Source organism: Rhinolophus sinicus, chromosome 16 (assembly GCF_057876585.1).
Source record: "Rhinolophus sinicus isolate RSI-liver-muscle chromosome 16, RSI-T2T, whole genome shotgun sequence".
NCBI classification, from domain to species: Eukaryota; Metazoa; Chordata; class Mammalia; order Chiroptera; family Rhinolophidae; genus Rhinolophus; species Rhinolophus sinicus.
Genome location: NC_142516.1, coordinates 137427517 through 137451448, shown reverse-complemented (window position 1 = coordinate 137451448; position 23932 = coordinate 137427517). Strand labels below are relative to the sequence as shown.

General features: G+C 40.5%; 2 protein-coding genes across 5 annotated transcripts in view; one reads left to right on the top strand and one right to left on the bottom strand.

The window, feature by feature from the left end:
• DCUN1D2 (defective in cullin neddylation 1 domain containing 2) overlaps positions 1–21099 on the bottom strand; it is a 29817-nt gene extending 8718 nt beyond the window's left edge. Inside the window, exons 1-4 of one of the 2 annotated variants that reach the window (XM_019746573.3) lie at positions 20923–21099; positions 14457–14673; positions 11825–11993; positions 7086–7216 (exon numbers count right to left, since the gene is read on the bottom strand). In XM_019746573.3, coding sequence (XP_019602132.1) covers positions 7086–7216; positions 11825–11993; positions 14457–14673; positions 20923–20925 — 520 coding nt within the window. In that variant the 5' untranslated portion in view covers positions 20926–21099. Of the gene's footprint in view, positions 1–7085; positions 7217–11824; positions 11994–14456; positions 14859–20922 lie in introns of both variants that reach the window. The other variant, XM_019746574.3, reaches the window with a different exon arrangement.
• Positions 21100–21277: 178 nt separating this feature from the next.
• SLC9D1 (solute carrier family 9 member D1) overlaps positions 21278–23932 on the top strand; it is a 51714-nt gene continuing 49059 nt past the window's right edge. For 2 of the 3 annotated variants that reach the window (XM_074329561.2, XM_088793656.1), the window contains exons 1-2: positions 21289–21480; positions 22925–23020. The gene's annotated coding sequence lies outside the window, so the exon portion shown is untranslated. Of the gene's footprint in view, positions 21481–22924; positions 23021–23932 lie in introns of all 3 variants that reach the window. The other variant, XM_074329562.2, reaches the window with a different exon arrangement.

Below are 23932 nucleotides of genomic sequence, written 5' to 3'. Positions count from 1 at the left end.
GAAGGCAAGAAGCAAGAGTTTTAGTTCCAAAAGTAAAAAGTCAGCTGATAACAGTACAGTTTGGGGCATACCTACTACGATGGCTATTATTAAAAAGAAATAAAACCACAAAACAACAAGTATTGGTGAGGATGTAGAGACATTGTGCACTGTTGGTGCGAATGTAAAATGACACAGCTGCTGTGGAAAACAGTATGGTAATTTCTAAAAAAATTAAACATAGAATTACGGTATGATCCAGCATTCCACCTCTGGGTATATACGCAAGAGAACTGAAAAGCTGGGACTCAAGCAGATATTTGAACTCATGTTCACAGCAGCGTTATTCACAATAGATAAAGGAAATAACCTAAATATCCATTGACAGATTAATGGATGAGCTAAATGTTGTCTACATGTATAGAATATTATTCAGCCTTAAAAAGAAAGAAAATTCTGACACATGCCACAACGTGGATGAACCTTGAGGACATTATGCTAAATTAAATAACTAGTAACAAAAGGCCAAATACTGTATGATGCTATTGATACAGGTTACCTAGAGTACTCAAATTCATAGAGACAGGAAGTAGAATGGTGGTTGTCAAGGCTGGCGGGAGGAAGAATGGGAAATCATTGTTTAATGGGGACAAAGTTTTAGTCTGGAGAGATAAAAAAGTTCTAGAGATGGGTGGCAGTGATGGTTGGACGACAATGTGAATGTACTTAGTACCACTGGGTTGTGTATTTGAAAACAGTTAAAATGGTAAAAAAACAAAACAAAAGAATGAACTAATAGTCTGGGGGGAAAAATCCCCAGGACCCTTGACTTGATGGTGTAAGAATAAGCAATTTACATGCCTCAGCCTCTCCTTTCTGTCCTTTAGACAAGCAATTGATGAGCACTTAACACTCAAAAGCATTTGGAAAGGTTCTAGAAAGGTGGTAGAAGAGGTAGCATAGTTTTAAATTTCTCTGAACCTTCATATAAAAACAGATAAAGCATCTAGATAGCAAAACCAAAACCCCAAAGCGACATTTACAATGAAGGTGAAAAGGCATCATGAACTGCAAATATGGGCAGGAGAGGATGGACGACCAGCAGCCACAAGACCCACATGGTGTGTACGGAGGTGGGGAAGTCAGAGGGGCACGGTGTCTCTGATGGGTGTGACAGCAGAGGAACCGCAGAGCAGCCACCAGGCCTTTACTGCAAAACCTGGCCAGGACGAGGTGAGGACTGAACTTGAATTGGGCCATGGCTGTGACCAACAGAACGTGGGTGCAGGAACCTGCCACGAGGGCTGGAAGGGCTGAGGCCACCCGGCTCCCACGAACCTCAGAACTGACCTACCACGGCACCTTCTAGACAAAGCCTCGCTGCAGAGAGGCGGTTGAGAGTGGACAAGTTGAACAGGAAACAACAGCAGAGACAAGAAAAAATAAAAGTTGGAGAGAGGGACAGAGCCAGAAAGTGTTAGCAAACTTTACATCACTGTATACGACACGCACAAACGTACATGCAGGCACATTCACAAATACTCATGTGTACACACACGTACACAGCAGGCACGTTCATGCACACTTTACATACACACACACACCCCAGAAGTTAGAACACTACCCTGAACCATCATCCTTCTACAAGTCCAGGAAAGGGAATTTCACATAGAAATAAACAAAAGAAAAACAGAGGTCAAATCCCTATGACACTAAGATATGATAATACAAACAGAATATCATCCCTAGAAAATGCATGCGTGCCAGGAAACATGCCAATAGACAGATAAAAATTGTGACCTCCATTTCAAAACAAGCTAAAAGACATTAAGAAATGACACAAAACATGAAAGAACATACATCAGAATTAGAAAAACTCAGAAATGAGGGGATAAAACTCAGGAAAGAAATGAAAGAAAATCATTTCAGAAATACCTAAACTAAAAGAAACACTAAAAGAGCAAATAAACTCAAGAGATAATGTCTTAAGAGAAAGAGAAGTGAAAAATGAGGACAATTTCAAAAAGAAAACAAAGAAACAAAATAAAAAAGAAGAGATAAAAAGGTTTTGAGAGAAAGTGGCCAGCTGGCCTCAGGCCCCTGTGTCACCCTAACACAGTCATGCGCGGCTCTTCATTTCCACGTGAACAGTCATTCAACCGCTCTGTCTAACAGCACGATGACCCATCTGACTTGCCACTTGACTGGCTGTCACACAGCTAATAACATTTTATACTTTTTCCTTAGTTTTCCTAACATACTTAAAATAGAGAACACCCCTCACACTAGGAAATGAACCCGGGGTTGGCAACCTGACAGCTGCACAGCAGGTAACCAACACAGGTACCTCAGCACAGCCTAGGACACGTTTTTAGCACTCCCTACCCTTCCCATGTGTCCCTATGCCTCTTTGAGAGATGGCCGCTCTCTCAGATGGTCACACCTGAAATGCAGCCGCCTAATCCTTGTTGCAGTGGAAATGAAAGTTAAGGTATACTTCCTCCAGGTATTTATAAGATTCCTGAAGAGAAAAAATGTTTATGGTAGAAGCATAGAGCTACAATAGATCAAATGGAAAAAAAATCCGAGGTTAAAAGTATCATTGAGTGCTGTATTCACTGCAGCGCTATTCACAATAGCCAAGAAATGGAAACAACAGAAATGCCCATCAATAGGTGATTGGAGAAAGAAACTGTGGTACATTTATACAACGGAGTATTACTCTGCCATAAAAAGAATGAAATCTTACCATCTGCAACAACATGGATAGACTTAGCAGAATTATATTATGCTAAGTGAAATAAGTCACTGAGAAAGAAAAATACCACATGATCTCATTTATACATAGAATCCAAAGACTAGAATAAAAAAAACAAAACAGAAATAGACGCATAAATACAGAGAATAGACTGATGGTTGCTAGATGGGAGGGGGCTTGGGGGGCTGGGTGAAAAAAGTGAAGCGTTTGGGAAGTACAAATTGACTGTCACAAAATAGTCACGGGGCTGTGAAACATAGTATGGAGAATACAGTCAATAATGTAATAACTATGCATGGTATCAGATGGGTACTAGACTTATCAGGGGGATCACTTCACAAATTATACAAACGTCCAACCACCGCACTGTATACCTGAAACTAATATAAAATAATATTGAATGTCAACGGTAATTTTTAAAAAGTATATATAGTCACAAGATGTAAAGCACAACATAGGGAATATAGTCAATGGTATTGTAATAACTACATACAGTGTCAGATGAGTAGTAGACTTGGTGGGGTTCTCACTCTGTGAGGGGTGTAAATGTCTAATCATTATGTTGTTTTGTACACCTGAAACTAAGAATAAAAAAAGTGTCATCAGGTGTCTGGGTCTATGCAGTGCACAGTGAGTTATTTTTAGGTGGGGATAAAGCAGGAAAGTCAGCAGTTGAACCAGGCACCCCGTCTCCCGACGATCTGATTTGTCACCGTGAGAGCAAAGTTCATAGGCTGTGGCCTTCATAGTAGCACCACATACAAGGCAAGACGATGCTCTTAACAACCGACTGTTGTAGATCCCTTGACCAAAGTGACACCATCTCCTAACCGGACTGACACTGAAGCTTTGTAACCTGGCTTAACCCTGGGAGTGACCACCAGGTGGTCAGGACACACTGCAGCAGTTTTCTGAGAGAGCAAGAAAGCTCTTCCTGTCCTCACACAGGAGTGGAGGATGCAGTACATCACTGCTAGATGCTTCCAACCTTGATCTAACCAGACGAAGCAACATTATATGAGGAAATCACTATGCTTTCTTTATCAATGTTTGTTGCTTTTAAAAACTGAGGTGAAAAAAAAAAAGAAAAAAAAAACCTGAGGTGAAATCTTTTGTGCTGAAACAGAACTATGAATATTTTAGGAGTTTTAAAATTGTAATGTTTTTGCTCATACCATGCACATAGTATAAAACAAGATAATTGAGACCATGTAATATAAAATGCAAGATGTAAGTAGCATGGGAAATCCTGGTTAAACGTGAGTCCTGGAGTGTCCTGAGAACGTGAACATTGGCGGGAGAACGGGCCAGAGAAGCTTGGAGAAGAAAGCCCTAGAAGGAAAGCAGTGCCAAGGCAAGCAGACTGACCAGGAAAGGACAGATGGGTCAAGACAAACCTGAGCCTACTGTGATGGTCTGAGCTTTCCCTACAGGGGCCCATGACAGTGCATGAATGGCCGCTGAGCTGCTGCCGTCCTACACCTGCAGGCTCCCTTGGGGTCTCAGCCCACGTCAGGCAGCCCACCGGGGAGGTGTGAACAACGGGACAGATGAGGGTGGGCTCCACACCTGCTGCCACAGCCTGTTCATTCCTCTGATATATTGTTCTATGCCTCAGAATCCCTGTTTATAAAATGGGGAGAAGGGCACGTGTGAATCAGATAAAGGCTGCCATATATATGCTTAATAAATGCTAGTTTCTACCTTTCTTTTCAGTAACAAAATAAAAGATAAAAGAAGCCACCTATAAACAAAAGCCACACTGACTGTCAAGAACAACCTTGCATTTGGACCTCTGAGTGGCAGAAAAGACAGAGAGGGAGACTAGCGTGTCCAGGGCTGAGCAGCACTGCTGGGGTGACGTGCTATATTTCACTCCAATTTTATCCCTCACTGCTGAGTAGCACTGTTGGAGTTATTTCTTTTTTAAAATATGCCAAGTTTTAAGAATTTTCCTAGGAGCACAACATCGCAAGTCCAACTCTTTACTCTGCACGAACACCCTGGAATCATCTGAAATTCCAATGCCTCAGAGTTTCTCCTCCGTGGGTTCCCTCTGGAAGCTTCTGGCAAGCCCTTCTCCAGGAGATGCCCCAACGAGCTACAAAGAACCCAGTGGCAAATCAGAGCTCATGCCTGCAGTGGCCCCTCTGCCCTTTATCTCAGTCGGCTGACCATGTGTTGGTCTCTGTGAGGGGGTGAGAACAGACAAAACCCTGCTTCAGCTTCTTGTTCTCACTGCTCATGCTCAACCATTGACAGGGTGCTGCCGTGGACTCTCCTTTCAATCTGTGCACTTGGTTACAAAACCAGATCCTTCGCCGACATCAAGCCAAATAGGAAAGCGATCAGTTTCTTCACAAACAAAGGTGTCAGAAACATCACTTCCCATGGGATCCCACAAATGTTTTCCATGACCTCAGCTCTCTGACTCATGACAAGATGGGGAATGTGCAAGGCCTTTGATGTCAGAAACTCCTCGCTGCTGGACCTTTATAAAACTGACAGCCTCTATTTGCTCACCCACTTCTTTGAATAGGAAAAAATCCATCCATATTTTCCAAGCAGTTCTCCCACTTCCATCTTCTGAAGTTTTAAGCAGATCCATTCAAGTACATTCCTGAGTGGGGCCCTGCTCCTGGTGTGGCAGGGGCATGGTCTATGAGGTGGCATGCAAGGTGAGAAACCCATTCACATGGTGGGCCAGCCTAGAGAGAGAGGGAATCTGACCGAGACTCATCACAGTGCAATGTACCAACAGGAAAAACGAATAACCCATAACACTGGAGAAAAACAAAGAAAAAGAAGAAAACTCCTGCCATAAGAACTAGGAAGTGGTGCTTAAGAAAAGGCAGCTGCCCATCTTCCTGCTCCGAGACGGAGGAGCTAGCTGCCCGGCTTTCTGATCTGAGACATAAGTGCCTGCTGCCCATCTCCCTGATCTGACATGAGGAGCCGGCTGCCCGTCTCCCTGATGTGACACAGAAGTGCCTGCTGCCTCAGTCTGTACCTCTATGTCATCTGCTGACAGAAGGAAAGGAAGAATGTCAGAAAGATGGAAGGGATAAGAAAGGCTACTGCCCACACACACCTGCAAACATGCACAAGTGAAACCAGGACCTGAAACCAAATGCTTGCAGTGGATTTTTCTATCTGTGAATTTTCAAGTCCCTTTTAGGTTTCCTACCTAATTCTGGTCATTTTATAATATTGCTTTTATTTATAAGAACTTTTCATCAAAATATACTTTCTAATGTACCTGTTTAATCCCTATTTAAAGACCATGTAATTCCCCCCTCCAAACTTGTAAGAAATTTAGTGAGCTAAAATATAACTGTTACATTAGACAACAAAATGTAGGTCAATACAGATTTATTTCTACAAAGAAATGACAAAAATAAATTATATATTACTTAGGGGCAACATAAATGAAAATAAGTAGAATAAAGCCCTCAAATAAGCCAGAAATTCAAACTGAAAATTTAAGTTAAAAATTTTCCAAATGTATCACATATAGTGATATACAACTTACATGACAAAATCATACAACTCTGAAAGAAGTACAAGCAGACCTCGGAGATACTGCAGGTTTGGTTCCAGACGACCAAAATAAAGCAAAGATCACAATAAAGTGAATCATACAAATTTTTCAGTTTTCCAGTGCCTATAAAATTTATGTTGACACTATACTGCAGTCTACTAAGTGTGCAACAGTATTATGTATAAAAAACAACCTATATCCCTTAATTGAAAAATACCTTATTGCTAAAAAATGCTACCCACCACCTGAGCCTTCAGCAAGTCATAACCTTTTTGCTGGTGGAGGGAGGGTCTTGCCTCAATGTTGATGAAAACGCACTATCTGCGAAAGCGCAATAAAACGAGGTATGGCTGTACTAAAATGTAATCCAATGCACATGAGAATTGGTTTTAAGTAAGTTAACTTGAAATCTCCAGACCTGAGCAGGATTAACGTCACCTGGCCAATCCTAGCCACACCATCGGCGGGATCACACTACTAGCTGGTACAAGCACTGGTACTGTCGACATGAATTGCTGACTTCGCAGTAAATTAGATATCAATATGAGAATATGAGGAAACATAGAGCATTTGCAAGTTAGTTTACATTTTAAATTTTAAAATGTAAATTTGAGAGTGATATTGGTTGAGGTGTTCAAGTATATGATAGTACCAATTGGTCTACCTGCATGTGGAGCAAATCAGTGGGAAGAAAAACACAAAGAGGGATGATAACACTATAGCAGGCAAGACTGACATCCTGTTGATCTTGTCCACTTACAGTCTCATTGAGATGTGGCATCTTACAAGTTTGGATTTTATACTCACCTAAACCTTTTTGCCCAGGGTTCTTAGCAAAAGTAAAAGTAAACTGATAAAAATCCTTAAATTTCACTGTGTCCTTAAGCTCCTGCTCCAATCTTGGCAGGAGAGTTTTCAGCTTTTCTGTGCTGTCACACCTGTGGCAAGAGACAGAGACAGTGCTTGGTTATGGGTGGCAGACGTGTCTCCCCAATCCTGGGCAGTTCCCAGCCTCACTGGAATTTGGTGCAGCCTGAGGTCAGGTCTAGGGGTGGAATTCTTGTGGGCCCCTTTCTCTAGCTAAAAGGACCTGAAATGCTCTAAAACTGACCGTGGTGATGGCTACAGCTCTGTGAATACACTAAAGTCACTAATTTGTACACTTTAAATGGGTAAATTGCACGGCATGTGAATTATCTCTAATTAACGCTGTCATTAAAAAAAAATTGCTTGCCCTCCTCTGTGTAAATTGGAATATGGATATGGTTTAACTCTGCAGCTTTGACCACACAGAAGTCAATGCCCTGAGATGACAGTGGCAAGACCCCATTTCCTCAGTGACCTCGTAGAAATGAGCCACTGCCAGCCCCACCTCTGCTACTCTGTACACTCCTACAAGAGGGAAAACACCTGTAGCATTAAGCTACTGTATCCAGGGGGTTCTTCATTCCATCATGTTAGATTTAAAATGTCCAAGTATCATAAAACACAACTCTATTACTTTAAAATTGGTTGTCCTCCAAAGTCAAGAACCTTTAAGAATATTAAAAAATCTTTAAAGCAGACTCTAGACTAGTGAAACATAGATTTTTGTCATTTCTATTTTGATTGCACAACAAGGAAGAGAACAAAAGCAGCACTTCACTTAAGCACACACTAAGTACAGCAGGGCTGAGGAAAGACAATGGAGAAAGTCCTGGAGTGGCCAGAACCACCCACCGGCCAGCAAGTCCATGAACACACTCAGAGGCACAAATGCACAGCTTCAGGGGCTACCGTGGGTTCTCCGGAGTGCAGCCCACCCACATCGAGAATGGGCAGGCAGCAGCGCCTTGGGTGTGGCCACCCGCCTCTCCCCATCACAACCGCTTTCCTCCATGTGGTCACTTCCTTTCTCTTCCTTATGCCTCCATCACCCAACAAGCACTCCTTGACAGTGTAAGTTAGTTATCCCTGTGTCTAAACTTTATAAGTAGGAACTCATGGTGTGTATTATTTTGTGTCTGGCTTTCTGTGCCAACATTATGTCTGTGAGGTTTATTCATGCTGACATATGTGGCTCTGGTTGGTTCATTTTCATGGCCACATAGCATTCCGTTATATTTACACTTTATAATTTATGTATTTACTGATGATAAATATTTTGGCTGTTTCTGGCTATGAAGAATGTTGTTAAAAATGTTTCTGTACATGAATCCTGGCACACACATGAATGCGTTATGTTAGGCATACCCAAGAGTGGAACAGCTGGGTCACAGAGTCTGAGCGCTTTCAATTTCGTAAGTAACGTCAAACAGTTTACCAATGTGATTGTCCCACTTCACACTCCAACCAGGAGTATACTAGAGTTCCTATTGCCTCATGTTTTCGCTAGTATTTGTGACAGTGTCTTATTTTAGCCATTCTAGAGAGTGAATTGTGAGGTTCTATTTCATTGTGGTTTTAATTTGTACTCCCCCAATGATGAGATTGAGCGCGTTCATGTATTTTCACTGGTCATTTGGAAATCCTCTTTTGTGAAGTGCGTGTTCAAGTTTCTTGCCCATTTTCAATTCGGTTATCTTTTTTTATTGTTTTATAGGAACTTTTTATATATTAGGGATACAACCCTTTGTCAGTGAAGTATTTTTAAAGCACTTCAGAATGTGGACTGCGTTTGTACTTCCTTGATGGTGTTTCTTGACGATCACTTATTCTTAATATAGTACACTCTATCAATCTTCTTTTATATGTTTAATTGTTGTTGATGTTTTAAAACTTTTCCTACTGCGTGACCATAAAGATATTCTCCTACATTATTTTCTAGAGGCTTCTCTGCCTTCAGCCTTTCACAAGGAGACTTACAATCCACTTGGAACTGATTTTTATGGTGTGAGGTAGGGATCAAGATGAATTATTTTCCATATGATTAGCAGAATCTCCCACGACCATTTACTGAAAAGATGTCTGTTCTCCACTTCTCTAAAGTGCTACCTTTGCCATAAATCAAATGTACCTGTATACATGGATTCATTTCTGGGCCCCGCATTCTGTTCTACTCGTTTATTTACCTATCCCGGTACTCAATACCATGTAGTCTTATTTAGTACATCTTGAAAAGTCCTAATTATCTGGTAGAGCAAATCTTCCCACCTCATTCTTTTTTCTTTAAGAATTGTTGGTTATTCTTGACTGTGCATATTCATGTAAATTTAAAATCCACTTTTCAAATTACACATACATAAATCTGCTACTTTTGGAGTTTACATTGAGAGCACATTAAATGTACAGATATTTTTAGGGATAAAACACTTGAGTGTTTGAACCTATGAATGATGTATATTTCTCCATTTATTCAGGTTTCCTGTTTTTCAGTGAGTTGTTTTCTCTATGAAGGTGTCATACATCTTTAATTTGACTTATCCTAGGTGTTTTATATTTTGATGCTACTGAAAATAACATGTATTTTTAAAATTCACTTTGTTTTGTTGCATTATTGTATTCAGTGTTTTGAAATATGATCGATTTTTGTTTGCTGACTTTGTGTTCTGCAGTCTGGCTAAACTCAAAGATTGAGTCTACAATAATCAAGACTATTTGGTGTGGGTTAAGGACAGATAAATGGATCCATATAATACAATAGAGAATTCAGAAACAGAGCCATACATACAGTCACTTTTTTGGTTTTACAAGATGTCAAGGTATTTCATAAAGTTTACTCAGTCTACTAAAGAATCCTCAAATCTGCAATGAAAAGATGTTAAAGGCAGGTACTCCAACCACAGTCAACAGTTAATAGCCAGGAAAAAGTGTGAAAAAATAATAAGAGAGCGGACACAAAAGTCAAAGTATATTTTAAAGGTTAGTGCTATTTAGACTAGAAGCCAATAGTCCTTTATATCCCTAAAAACACTGAGGTTATCCCTACAATATACTTTACTAACACATTAATAATACTTTTGTTTAGTACATAGCACTTTAATATTTATAAAATGCTTTCACCTTTACCCACCCAGTGAGATGTGGAGAGCTGCACCATTAACCATCATCAACTTGTAACCTTAAATTCATTCTATATGCTCCATATAAGAGGGCATGAAATTATCTAACATGTTATGGGAAGATTCACACTCAAAATCTTTAAAGTATGTTTAAGTTATGGCACTTAACAGAATAATAGATAGGGATTTTAAAAATTTACTTGTACAACATATTTCCAGACAATGTCTAAGAAATACCAGTGTTTCTATAAGAAGCACCTATTTGCAAAATCTCTTATTTTGGGGAAATTTAACAGATGGGATAATACATACCGTGTTTCCCCGAAAATAAGACCTAGTCAGGCCATCAGCTCTAATGCATCTTTTGGAGCAAAAATATAAGACCGGGTCTTATATTATATTAAACTAAAACCCGGTATTATATTATATTATATTATATTATATTATATTATATCATATCATATCATATCATATCATATCATATCATATCATATATCATATCATGGTATATTATAAAGACCCAGTCTTATATCAAAATAAGACCAGGTTTATGTTAATTTTTGCTCCCAAAGACAGATTAGAGCTGATGGTCCGGCTAGGTCTTATTTTTGGGGAAACACAGTAGTACAATGCCAATGGAATGCTGCTTGAACAGGTAGTTTTCCATTCTAAAACTGCTGATAATTCATCTAGGCTTTCCTGGGTGTAAAGAACATGAAGAAATGTGCTATTATATCATTGTAATATCTCTTTTGTTTGGTTGGTTTTATACCCGATATCACTAGAAATAAAGAAAGTCTTTATTAGCATCTAAACAGACAAGGCTGACAAATACAACAGATTCATCAGGTTAGTGGGGACAATAAATGCTCTATTTTGTTCCTGTGGAATGCTATAAGCACATGCCTAAGAACATGGTTACCTTAGGCTTTCAAGCTCCTTCAGCAGCTAAAAATAAGCTAGTTTAAGTTGCAACACTGAAATATCAGAATATCAGCAAGTCAAATAAATTGGCTTTTACGTGACCTCATGAAATAATTCAGTAAACTTAATGATTAAAAAACACTGATGTTATGTGCTTTCATTTACTTCTCTGACTTATCTGACAAATGAGAAACATCTTAAGTTACTAATGAAGCTTGTACCTCAACCCTGTAAGTAGAACAGAGAAGTATTACAAGCAAAAATCAAAATGACATTTTATTAATGTTTAATACAGCAACACACTAAATTACACATTTAGTACACAATATTATGAAATAAATTGAATGGCTGAAAACAAACGAAAACTCTGATGTTTACTGTCAATTCAAAACTGGAATAAAAATTTTAAAGTAGAAAATAAATTACAAAAGGGATTAATCTGAAAAAATTATTAAATAAAACTTTAACTGTAATTTAAAGGGAAACCAAAGGATTAATATTGTGCAGATGCATAAGAAATTTATAAGATACAGAAAGAACATAAATTGATATGAAATTAATATTTACAGGTGGCTGAAAAATAATTAATGTTGAAAGTATTGTCCTTTTTGAAAAAACTTAAACGGAGACTAATTTACTTACCCAAGTTCTGTCATGCCATCTACAAATTCCTTTTTGCTAAATTCACATTGAGTCGCTGCCCTGAATTTCCACGCTATAACCAAAACGCTGATACTGGCAGGATCTAGGCTTAAATCATCACAAAACTGCTGAATCCCATCAATTCCAATTTTATTTTCATCTTGTGGGTCTATAGTTAAAATTGAGGGAAAAAGAAGTTATACTATTTTGGAAAGTATTACTAAAATGGGTTGTTAGATTCATACATCTAATACATAGCTCTAGCACGCATGTTTCAAACACATCAATCGATAAACTGTAATTTTCTACTATTTGTGAAAGAAACGGCAACAAATAATTTATCTAGGAAATACTCTTATTTTTAAAATCTAGGTTTTTGGGCTTTAGTGGGGAAAAAAAGCATTGAAACTTCTTTTAGAAGACTTCGTCATTAAGAAAAAAATTAATTTCCCTAAAGTAAAATAAAATTAAAGTTTACAGAATTTTAGTTTGCCTAAAGGCAAACTGTTGCAAAAATTACTGCATTGGTATTCCTAATATTTTAAGTTTTCATCACAACCCCACCAAAGTAAAAGTGATGTTTTTCTTTTAAAAGTGATTTTATTTGCTATAGTTCTAATGCTACTGTACAATATTTATTTTCAAAATCATTTAGTTTATACATCCACGTTAACAGCTTGGAAATTCAGGCTTTCCTCTGCCTCCATTTCTGGTTTAGCATTTCCCCATCTGAAAATCAAATAATACGATCTATTAAAAGAATCGCAGCAAGACCTTACCAAACAAGATCTAGTAATTTCAGACAGATTGTATGTATTGTAATATATTCTCATAACGTTTGTGTTAATTATGTTGGTTTAGAAGATGCAAACAGAAAACTTGTAGTTGCTTTGTTTAAATAAAGATTAAGTGTGATAAACTTTTCTTCTGTCATACAAAATTTAACTTTGGTCATATAAGTACTATATACAACTTTTACCAAGGAAAAAATGATGATTAAATGAATAAAACTGCAAATATCCTACCAACTCTATTCTACTAATACTATTTCAAAAGTATTAATGAGGGGACTAATACTTTAACTATAGTCAGGGGATGAAGGGACACAGGTTCTGTAAAACATTTTCACTTGTCTTCCTACTCAATTCTGTGCTCCTAACATGATAGAACTTCAGGGTAATAGAAAAATTGGTCTACAATGGTCTATAATGCTCTCACCTAATAAGCCATTTCGATACATTTCATATACAATAACATTGAATATTTTAAAGTAACTTTTGAAGTATGCATTCATTTGTATACATTAATGTAATAACCAACATTATATTTGTGAATAGTCTTTGAACTCTGTATTTATTTTTACAACCCAAAATGATTGTACCACATATCTAAATAACTACAATTGCATGGATATTAAATAATGAAGGTATGAAGTTTAAACTAAAGAGAAATGACAATTTTCACTTACATAAAAGTATCTTTTCAAAGGCAGCTGCACATATTTGAATAATTTTAAAAATCTGCAGTCTGACTTACAAAATTAGCTCAACAATTAACTAAGCCAAAAAAAATTTAAAGCACACTGCAGCTTAATTATAAACAATGTACATTTTTTCGAGAACTACAAGTACAAATCTTTTTTAACTACAGAATATGTTTCTGAACCAAGATCTTTTTTTAAAAAAAGAATGCAATTTTCAATCCATTTTCCAGATCTAAATAGACAGATTAAAATATACACACAGTATTCTTTAAAGTGAAAAAAATAATGAACAAGAATTTAAAGCCAAGGGAGTTATTCTGTTTGGGTTAATATTTGTTTAAATAAGGTTTTGTGTGTTTTTTTAAGTTTTGGAAATAAAAGGATTAGCCTTAGAAACTACTAGAAAAAAAAAAAATCAACTCTTGAATCGTTGCTGCCTCTCCCATTACAGCACAGATTTGACATTTGATATGCAATTTTAAAGCCTGCTGAGTGATTTAGGTCTGTATGTATTCATCACGTAGACTTATTTTTGCAGTATGACAGTATTTTGATAGGGAAAGCTCCATTCTAGGGGTTGATTTCAATAAAAATAACAACTGTCCCCGATCTCCAATACAAAAGTTTCTTTGCTAAAGGCTTTTACCAAAGCTTATGCAACAACTGAAGTTGTTTTCAGTGCTATAACACTACTACACTGTGTTAAGAGAAGGATGACTTACTCTCACATGGTGAATGATTTGTATAATTTGGTATTGTTCTTAAACAACTTTCTCACCACAAATATTTCAGCCTAGATGGAACTGCTTGGGAAAACACTGTATTCACAAGTGTAGTCATTTGGCCACAGTACGATGCCATGCGTCCCCTGCCACTGGCGGGTAACTCATTAGACTCTACCCAGAACACAGTGGGTAGATCAATCTTTAGACTCTTCTCATCCCACCCCTAATCTATATAGATTAACACTCACAGTTCCGTTTCAGCTGATTGGATTTTGCAGATGAATACCAGGAAGAGTAAGAACAGCATCTTGGAGGTCTTTTGAGCACAGCATCAGAAATTCAAGCAACATAACATTCACTCTGTTTCCTAGAGATGGAAGCGCATTCTCTACTGTCTGCCCTTGTTGTCACTGTCGCCTCTTACCTTTGTACCTGTTATACAGCTGCTCCAGCTTCTTCTTGTCTACTGTGTTTCTCATGGATTCCTTGTGGAATGAGTCCGGGTTTTGGAAGAAGTTGTCAGTGGCCACGTCTAGTTTCCACTCATTCTGTGTTAAGCAGTAGATGGCAGTTCTTTCACCAGCCTGAGTAAATGCCATAAACTGGCGGACCTTGTCCTTCTGAGATGATTTAAGCTTATGCTTTGGGATGCAAAAGAAGCAGGAAAGCCAATGAAGCCAATCCAGAGGTTTGTTTCAGCGTTCTATTACTAATGCCTATATTTTAACTGGACTTAGTTTTTTCTCGTTGGGTGACTCAACTTCACTTCAGAATTACAGGAAGACAAAGCCTCGTTCTTCATCAGTTAAAAAGACTGCACAGTCTTCTGAAAATTGAAACGACAGCATCTATATAGTAACAAATATGCAAAGTCTAATCTTCAAAAAATTATAAGAATCAATATTTTAAACAAAACACATTTTGATCTTTACCCAGTTAATTTTGCATAAAGTATGACATTATTTTTTTTCCTAAGTCTCAGTAAAATCCCTCATTATAACACACATGCAGCCCCCTGATGAAATGAGGCTGCGTGTGCGCCCCAAGGCCTGACCACACCACCACCATCACCACCACCCATCTGCAGGGTCCTCTTTGACTTCAGTTAGTTTCAGGCTCTAATGCACAGGAGGAGGGCTTCCCAGTTTGGAAACATTGTTTCCCAGTTTAAAATCAGCAGAACCACACGGATGAAAACATACACAATTAACTAAGAATAGTGTCAAAAATAATTTACAGAAGTTCCAGAAGCAGGCACAAGAAGCCTGTTATGACTAAATGAAGATGATATGAACAACAAGAATATCTACGTACATGGGACAGAAATAAAATAGAAAAATAGGGCAGAGGCTGCAAGTAGGTAGTAAATAACAGAACTGCCAAGTAACTGTACTATATATAGTATATAATGAAACAAAGTAACATCTTAATATGTCCAGATTTAGGATGGTTAAATTTCTATTCATCTGTGGTAACTTGAAAAATGACACCAGAAATGAAAGTGATTCACTAATTTTCGTAAATCAAAACAGACTATAATCTACTAGATGCTAATGCTTTATACATAATATAAGAGGAAAAGTTTTACTTCAAATTATTTATATTCAATTTTATCCAAAAAAAGATGAGACGGTTTGTAGAAACACACAGAATAAATTATAATATAACTTACAAAAATATGTAAATAGAAAACAAGATGTAGATGAAGACATTGAGAGGAGGGAGAAAGGGCGGTAAGAAAGACAGGGATAATATACAGACATGCATATACCATTAACAAGAGCTGAAAGTGAGCTGAGAAGTAGGCTCCAAGCTTCCCAGTTTTCAAAGCAAAGAAGAAAATAGGATTAGTTAGGAAAATCTGTTTCTATAAGATTTAAAAACCTACCAGTGGCCCAGGAGTGGCACAGCTCCTCCTGGCACTGAACCCTGAAGGAAGCTGCTCAAGAAAGGGCAACGTGCAACGTCTCCTTCATACCAAACCAACTCCTCACCAAAATGCCAACAAGAAACAGCAGAGCAAGTGTCCAGAGCTTTTTCCTAAGGCATCCCTCAGTGCATGCTGACGCCACAACAACAGAAGTACAATTCGGCAGGAGAATAAGATAATGCAGTCCAAATACACTTTCTAAGTATGGTCTGGAGACCCCAGGGTCCTTTCAGGGGGTCTATGATCACAAAACTATCTTCATAATGATTCCAAGCCACTCTCCACCTTTCTCACTCTCATTGGTGTATGGTAGAGGCTTCTAGAAGCTACACGAGATATGATATCTTAACCGACTAAATGCAGAAGATCTGAGAACCTATCTTTTATTAAGCTAGACATTAAAGACATATGCAAAAATGTAATGTAAATATGTAATGAGTTTATTATTGTTATTTTAAAGTACATAAATATTTTAAAATTTTCCATTTTAATTTCTAATATGGTACATACCGATGGCTACAACCCACATCAACAAAAGCTCTTTGGGGGCCCAATAATTTTTTAAATTATATACAAGGGGACCCCTATACAAGAGGACCTCAACTAAAAAGTTTGACAACTGCTGATCTAGGATGACAAAGGGAATTAACATCTCGGCTGCTTACAACAATGTTGATGGTTTGGGGTCTTGGGTCCTTTTTGGAATCTGATAAAAGTCACATATCCTCTCTCCAGGAAAACACATGTGAAACACACATGTGCATGTGGTTTTGCACAAAGTAGCACAGTTTTCACAGAATGTTTAAGCCCATCTACTGGTTCCTCAGAGGGAAGGGGAAGGTAGAACTCAGATTAAGAACCGAAGAGCTAAATCGAGAGCCATTGGTCTCTGTTAAGGCCACTCAATTCTACCATTGCAGAAAAGCAGCCGTGGACAATATGCATATGAGTGGGCGTGTTGTGCATCAATGATACTTTATTTACAAACATAGGGAACTAACTTGTGGTCTGTAGTTTGCAATCCTGATCTACATTCTAGAGAAATACATGGAATACATATTCTATACATTATTTTCTGAAATTGAAAAGAACTAGAGGAAGACTTCAAGACATATTCTCTGGTAAAATCAAATTGAACTAAACTAGGGAAGATCTTATAAATTTTGACAATACGCTGACAAAAATAAAGCTGGCAACTTTTTTATGAAGTTGATAGCCTCCCCAAGGGAGGGTGGCCAAAGCCAAGGGTTACCTCAGAAACCTTAAGATAGACACAGATGCTCAACCCAAAAATGGTACACTACTGGGGATAATGATGACATCTTTATTACGGAAATTGCTGTCAAAGCGAGATTTTAAAATTCTGTCATAATTGTAAAACAAAACTTGGTTTATACATACAATAAAATTCAGCCGTAAGAGGAATAAAGTGCTGATACTACAATGTGGATAAACCTTGAAAACATGCCGAGCAAATGAAGTCAGTCACAAAAGGTCATATGTTGTATGATTCCATTTATATGAAATACCCAGAAGAGGCAAGTCCATAGAGACAGAAGCAGATTGGTGGTTGCCAAGGGCTGGTGGGGTGAGGGAGGAATGGGAATGAATGCTAACGGGTGTGGAGTTTTCTTTGGGGTAATGAAAATGTTTTGAAACTAGAGGTGGTTGTAGCACAACATTATGAATGTACTAAACGCAACTGAATTGTGTACATTGTTTTTTTGCCTCCACCCCCCCATCTTCCGCCCGCCCCCCCCCCCCCCGGGTTTTTATGCCATTGTTTCTCAGTCTAGTTGTAGGGCTGTATACTTTTTAACAGTTAATTTTATGTTATGTAGATTTTACTCAAAAAAATTCAACATAGCACCCTTAGAAACTCCAAGATTGATCAGAATAACTGAATTATTTAACCAACTTTATATAACTGCTAGATCCATACCAAGTGCATGTTGACTGACACCTGGAAGATATGATGATACCTGATCTTGAGGTATTTTTCCTGATGATCACCTCTTGAAGCCTCTCCTAATATGTGACAAAATAGTTATATCAACAGTGTAAAGGAGAATACTTTCTGGAAACTCTAGAAGAGGAGTTGGAGGAGTATATGGGTCCAGGCCACATAAAATGGTTTGAATTGTTACTATGTTAAGTTATAAAATGGAAAGATGTGCAGATAGAGAAACAAATAGATCCCTTTTAGATCTATTCCAAGTACCTGATATGTCACAAGACAGAGCCTACGACCTTGAACCTCAAAGTGACCTTGTACCTCAAAGAGGTACCAAGGTGCTGGTTCTGAATGAGCAACAGCAGCCACGGGTCTAAGCCTAGTCCATAACAAGTCTCTGGCCAGAATGAAAAGGAAAGGGACCATTATTAAAGCTGCAACAATTTGATATCGCCCATTACAAGCTTCTCCATAAAATCACAGTGATTAAAACAATAATCATTAAGGTAAGTTTAAAGATTATATGTGCAATTTGCAAACAGCAAGTTGCAATTTGTAAAAAAGGGAACTGGCATAAGCCTCATAAACTACAAAAATTATAGGGGAAAGAAGAAAGTTCTGGTCTATTTAGATAGGACTAAATCCATGTAAAATTAATAAAGGTCCATAAACTTGCAGGACCAGAGTCTACCCTTCAGTGAGACCACACCAAGAGAATGAAATTACCAATGGTGGCTTTTAAAGGTGGGAGGCGGGGATGGATTTTCTCTGTTTCATTGTTTTGCTGTTAAAACGTACAAAATTCTTGAAATAAAAATCTGGATAATACAGTAGAAACATCAAATAAAATCTCTAGCCTATGGAAAAGTCTCATATTTTCACTGTGACCTTGTGAAAAATCACTTACATAATCCGGGCACCAAGGCTGACCATACATAAAATGAACCCAAAAAAAAAGTTATTCTTACAATGCCCTTCCTCCTAATACAACAAAATCCTCTCTTAGGGTCAACTTACAAGGGGCAGCCATGGCAACTATACTAATCAAATTAATTACATAAACTTGGTCACTCTGCAAGCTATATACTGAATGGTCTTAAATTCAAAGGGTCCTTTCACACTCTTGGATTTCCAACCTCTGCAGTGGTAGCACAGCCCTCTTCTGCAAGTAAAGCTCCTGCCCACCCAGCCCCTGCCCCTTAAGAGCTGGAGAGAGTGGTCTCTGCCGGCAGGAGGTGGGCACATCCTGCCTGGGCAGTGCACTTGTCCCACTAGAGTCTCATTGTCTATGGCTGCACTGCTGACTGCCCCCCCCCTTGATTTCTACCACCACTCGCTCTAGTCTTCTTCTTTCTCTGACCAACCCTTCTTCATCTCCTTTTCTGCTCCTCTTCCCATCCTGAAGTTCTGTCCTATTCCTCCACTCTTTCCCCGACACATTCCTCCTGGACTATCTCTCTCCTGTTGGAAACCCTCTCACCAACCTCCCAGGACCTACCCTATGATAAAGACTAACGTTTTCTTCCTGTGCCCTAGAAGATGGCACAATCTGGTTCAGTTCCTTCACCAGCCTCCTACTGTGTCACTTTTCCCTGGCTGTCTGTGCTGTAGCCAGGCAGATCTTCCGATTCCTGGAACACACCACCTCCTGCCACTCATTCTGTTCTTCCCACCTGGAGCACTACACCTATCAGGCTGCCCTTCCCACCCCACTCATTCTTGCAAGTTCAGCTCACACGGTATTACTTTAGCATCTGACACCACTCACCAGCTCCATCACACGGGTTCTTGGAACCTGTGCCTCTCCCTACACTTATCTCAACTACAATAAAATAGTTGTGTGTTTCGTGCCTGTTTCCCCTGCCAGGACATCGGCTCCATGAATACCAAACCTATGTCTCTCTTGCTCACCATCAAACCCCCAGCATCTTGTACACTACCTTCCTTGCACAGAGAAACCTCTGAATTTACCGAATGAATGATAAACCCACAGATTACCATGGTTCCCACTACATTTCAAAGTAAATATACATTTCCAGAAACCTCTCTTCTAAGCTCCAGGTCTATATCTCCAACTAACTATATGATCCCTCATTTTCCCCTCATTACTGTATTGTCTCCCATACAAATCTGCTCTTCCCTCTATATTTCCTATTTTGGTCAATATCACCATCTGCTCAGATGCCCAAGCCAGGAACTGCTGAGTCCTTTCTTTCCTTTATTCTCCCTTTCTGAATAGTTCTGTAAAAGTCCTCATCCCTCCCTCCTCTCACCCCCCCCTTATTCCTAAGGACAATCTTTGGTTCTAGTCCTCATCTCTTCTTCCCTAAATTATTACAGCAGCTTCCTAGCCGGTCTCCCTGCAATCCTGACCCTTTCCGATTCAATTCCTATCCTCCTGACATAAAGGCGTTTTTTAAAAAAATACAAACATGATCAAATCACACACACACACACACACACACACACACCCCTAATTCTTAAAAACCCTCTATGGTTCCCATTATCTCCTGGATGAACTCTGCACTCCGCATGGACTACAAGGCCCTACGTGTGTAGTCCTGCCATTGCTGACCTGAACTCCACGTTCCAGCCACACTGAATTACTGGCAACGCTCACCAGCGCTACCTCGTCCTGCTCGTCTCTGACAGGATGCCGCAGCTACCGGAAACGTCCCTCCCTCCCCGTTCACCTGGCTGCTCGTGCTTCGCGGGAGCACTGTTCGGAGTCCCCCCGCTCGTCCTGCGCCTCCATCCCGTCACAGCGTAAGGCTGCACTGAGGTCACCAGTGCGATCTCGCCCTGGGTCGTGCAGGTTCCCACCTGCGTGCCTCCCCACCACCAGCGGCGCCCACCGCGAAGGAGGGCGGACCGCGACTTCACCGCTCCGGTGACCTTCGCGCCCGGCGCTCCCGGCTACGGTCCCGGACCCCTGACCCCGGAGCTCCCCCAGCCCCGGGTATGCAGATGGGGCCGGATGGAAGGCGACACCAACGGGCCACCTACCATTCTCCCCGGCGCTCCCCAGCTTCTCGCCGGCCCAGCCGTCTGCGCAGGAGCCCAAGCCGCCTCCCGCCCCAGTCAGCCGCTCGGTCCTCGTCCTCGGCGTTGGCTCGCGGGACACCCGCGCGGGGAGGGGCTCAGGGGAGGTGGCGACAGTTCCTGCCAATCGAACTCCAACTCCCGGCGTGCACCGATTCGCCCGGGAGCCGACGGGACCCAGGCCCCGCCCTTCCTCAACTCGGACTTGCACAGGCCACCCGGAGACGGGCAGTTCTCAGGCCCGCCCCCGCCTACAAATCCCGACAAGCACCGCGCGACCCGGGGGCCGACGGAACCCACGTCCCACCCTCTTAAAGGAGCCGCGTTTCTCTATTACAGATAGCGTCCGGGAGAGCGGTAGGGTCGCTTCGGCCCCTCCCGGTGTCTGACCGCGTCCCTGTCCTGGCCCCAGGGACAGCCTCGCTGCCTGCGTAGGGATGCAAGGAGGCGCATTCCTGTGCGCCCCTCGCCTCCTGGCACCGAAGAGCCGGGCCCAGTACGCGCAGCGGCCAGAACGTTCAGGTGAGCGCTGCGCGCGGTACGGACGAGAGGCGTGGAGCCTCAGGTCCTGCCAGGAGTTCGGGCCCTCGGGGCTCCTTCCCAGGGCTCTCCCCTTCCCGGGGCTTCCTTCTGGATGGGGTCTCCCCCTCCTGGGGGTATCTCCCCTTCCCCTTGGTCGCCCTTCCCCCGGGTCTCCCCTTCTCTCCTCTCCAAGGGTCTGTTTCTCAGACCCGGGCTCTTCAGCTACCTGAGCACCGCTCTCCATCTCTCCGCCTGCGCATCTGGCACTGCGGTGTGTGAGGATGATTGTTCACCCTCCCTCAAAACCTCTAGTAAAGACAGATGGACCTGTTAGTGGACCCCAGGATTGTGTTCAGGAGCGTGTGTGTGATGGGGCAGTGGTGGGGGGTGCGGTCTTTATTGGTAAAGCTGGGGAAGCCGCCCAAGTCAGCGGTTAAACAGCCGGGTGGGTTTACGGACCCTCCCCCCACACACACCAGGGCTGCATTCTAACTTAGGTGTGAACTTCTTGTTGCTGTAGCCAGTCCAGTAAACAGGGCCACACAGAAAACCTAACGCCTTCTGCCGTCTGGCTGTTCTGGGCCAGCTCCCAGGAAAGACAGGGGAGACCTTGAGGGCTGGATTACAGCGGCCAGCTCATCCACCCGCACCGTGAACCGGGAGGTTCCAAGGGTGGATCCCTTCCTCCTCCCCCAAAAGGACTCTGCAATTCCCTTCCTAGTCCCCCACGTCGCTTTCCTGGTTCTAAAGAAAGAACGGCTGGTCGCAGACCTGAAACCTTCTTCGTAGGCCCTGTGTCTCAGTTCTTTTTGGATCTCACCTGCTAACACCTGAGTAAATACGGTTATTTTAATTAAAAACACTTTGTAACACTGTGAAGCTCACATAGTATTAGACTGTATAATCTAGTCTAAGGTAGCTCAGCCTTTCATATTTATACATTTTTCAGATTATTCTTTGGATCAGAGCATCTTACTGGTTCATCAAGTTTTTAAAAAGTAGTGTCTCAATGATGGATGACTTAATGGAATATTTGTTTTTTGTAGTTTAACTATTAAATGCCTTAAAGATTTTTAATATCCATAAGAACTTTCTTTCTTTCTCTTTCCTTCCTCTCTCCCTTTTTCAACTCATTTCTAATTCTTTTGCTAATTGTAATTACAGGATTATAAGTGCTTTATCTTTTAAGAAATATAGTTTATATCATTCAATTTGTTAAAGTTTAAAATATGCTTTTTAAGTTACATCCTCCACAAATTATATTGAGATGTAGATTATTTGTGTTGGCGAGTTTTCTCGCTTCCTAAGACATTGCCACAAGTCTTCCTTTGTTATGTGTTCAATTCCTGTTTCATGCTGAATCTAGACGTATTGGTAGTATTACAAAGAAATTCTAATCTTAAACCATTTACTACAAATAATCTTCATATTTTCCCTTTTTCAGAGAACGCTGAGCAACTAGTACTGGACTGGTTAACCCTATGCGTGCCACACTTACTGCTTGCTCCCAGTTTCCTGTCCGCAGCCCAGGCCTGACCAGGTCAGTACCCTCCACACTAGGGGCCTGGGTTGGTCCAAGGATAGGCCTGGCCCCCCTGGTGGGCTGGCCTGAGAGCTGTGGGGAGTAGAGTCGGAGCCAGCCCAGGTGGCGTCTGCTGCACTAGTGTGGTGGGTAATCTAGATTCTTTCTCAGCAATTTGATCTGGTAAATCTGAGTCGGTGGGTCTGGAAGGTCCGAGGAAGAGAGACATTGGAGGGACCTGTGGCTGCACATGAGCAGGAGGCTGGGTAGGTTTTCATATTTTAGCCCATTATATAAAATTGGAAAACAGAAGAGCTGTTTCTCCCTCAGTCTTCCCTCTTCGGTTGGCTTCCTCTCCCCTTTCCCTGAAGGGACTGTATAACCACAGGGCTCTGGGCTTTGTAGGTCCTAACAGATGTCTAAGGAGATAGTCTCCTCATGTACCCTGTAGCCATATTACTCAGAGTTAGAGGTATAAGGGAGAAATCTAACTTTGGTGACTTTGCTCTGAAAAAGCTTGAACTTAGACTATATTACTGTGCTTTGCTTTTGAGCTTTTTACCCAATAAATGATATGTGACATTTCTGAATTACTAAAAATTCTCAATGGAATAAGAGTAATTGGTTTTTATGTAAAATGACAGTGAGTTAAAAGTATTCGAAGTTCTTGGTTGTTTTTTTCTGAGTAGGCTTAATGGTGAACCCATTTGCCTTTTTATTCTAAATCATTGAAGACATTTATTAAAATTATTTTTCTTCTTAAATCATCTCATCAATTTAAAGTAAGTTTTGGGGTTCTTGTTCTGCATTTATTAAAACAAGCAAAACCCATTAGAAATTTGGAAACTTTGGGGAGATACGTTTTAATTAATGTTGGACTATACATAAATAGAAACTTTGGGGGAGAGGTTGTACTCAAAGTATTGATTT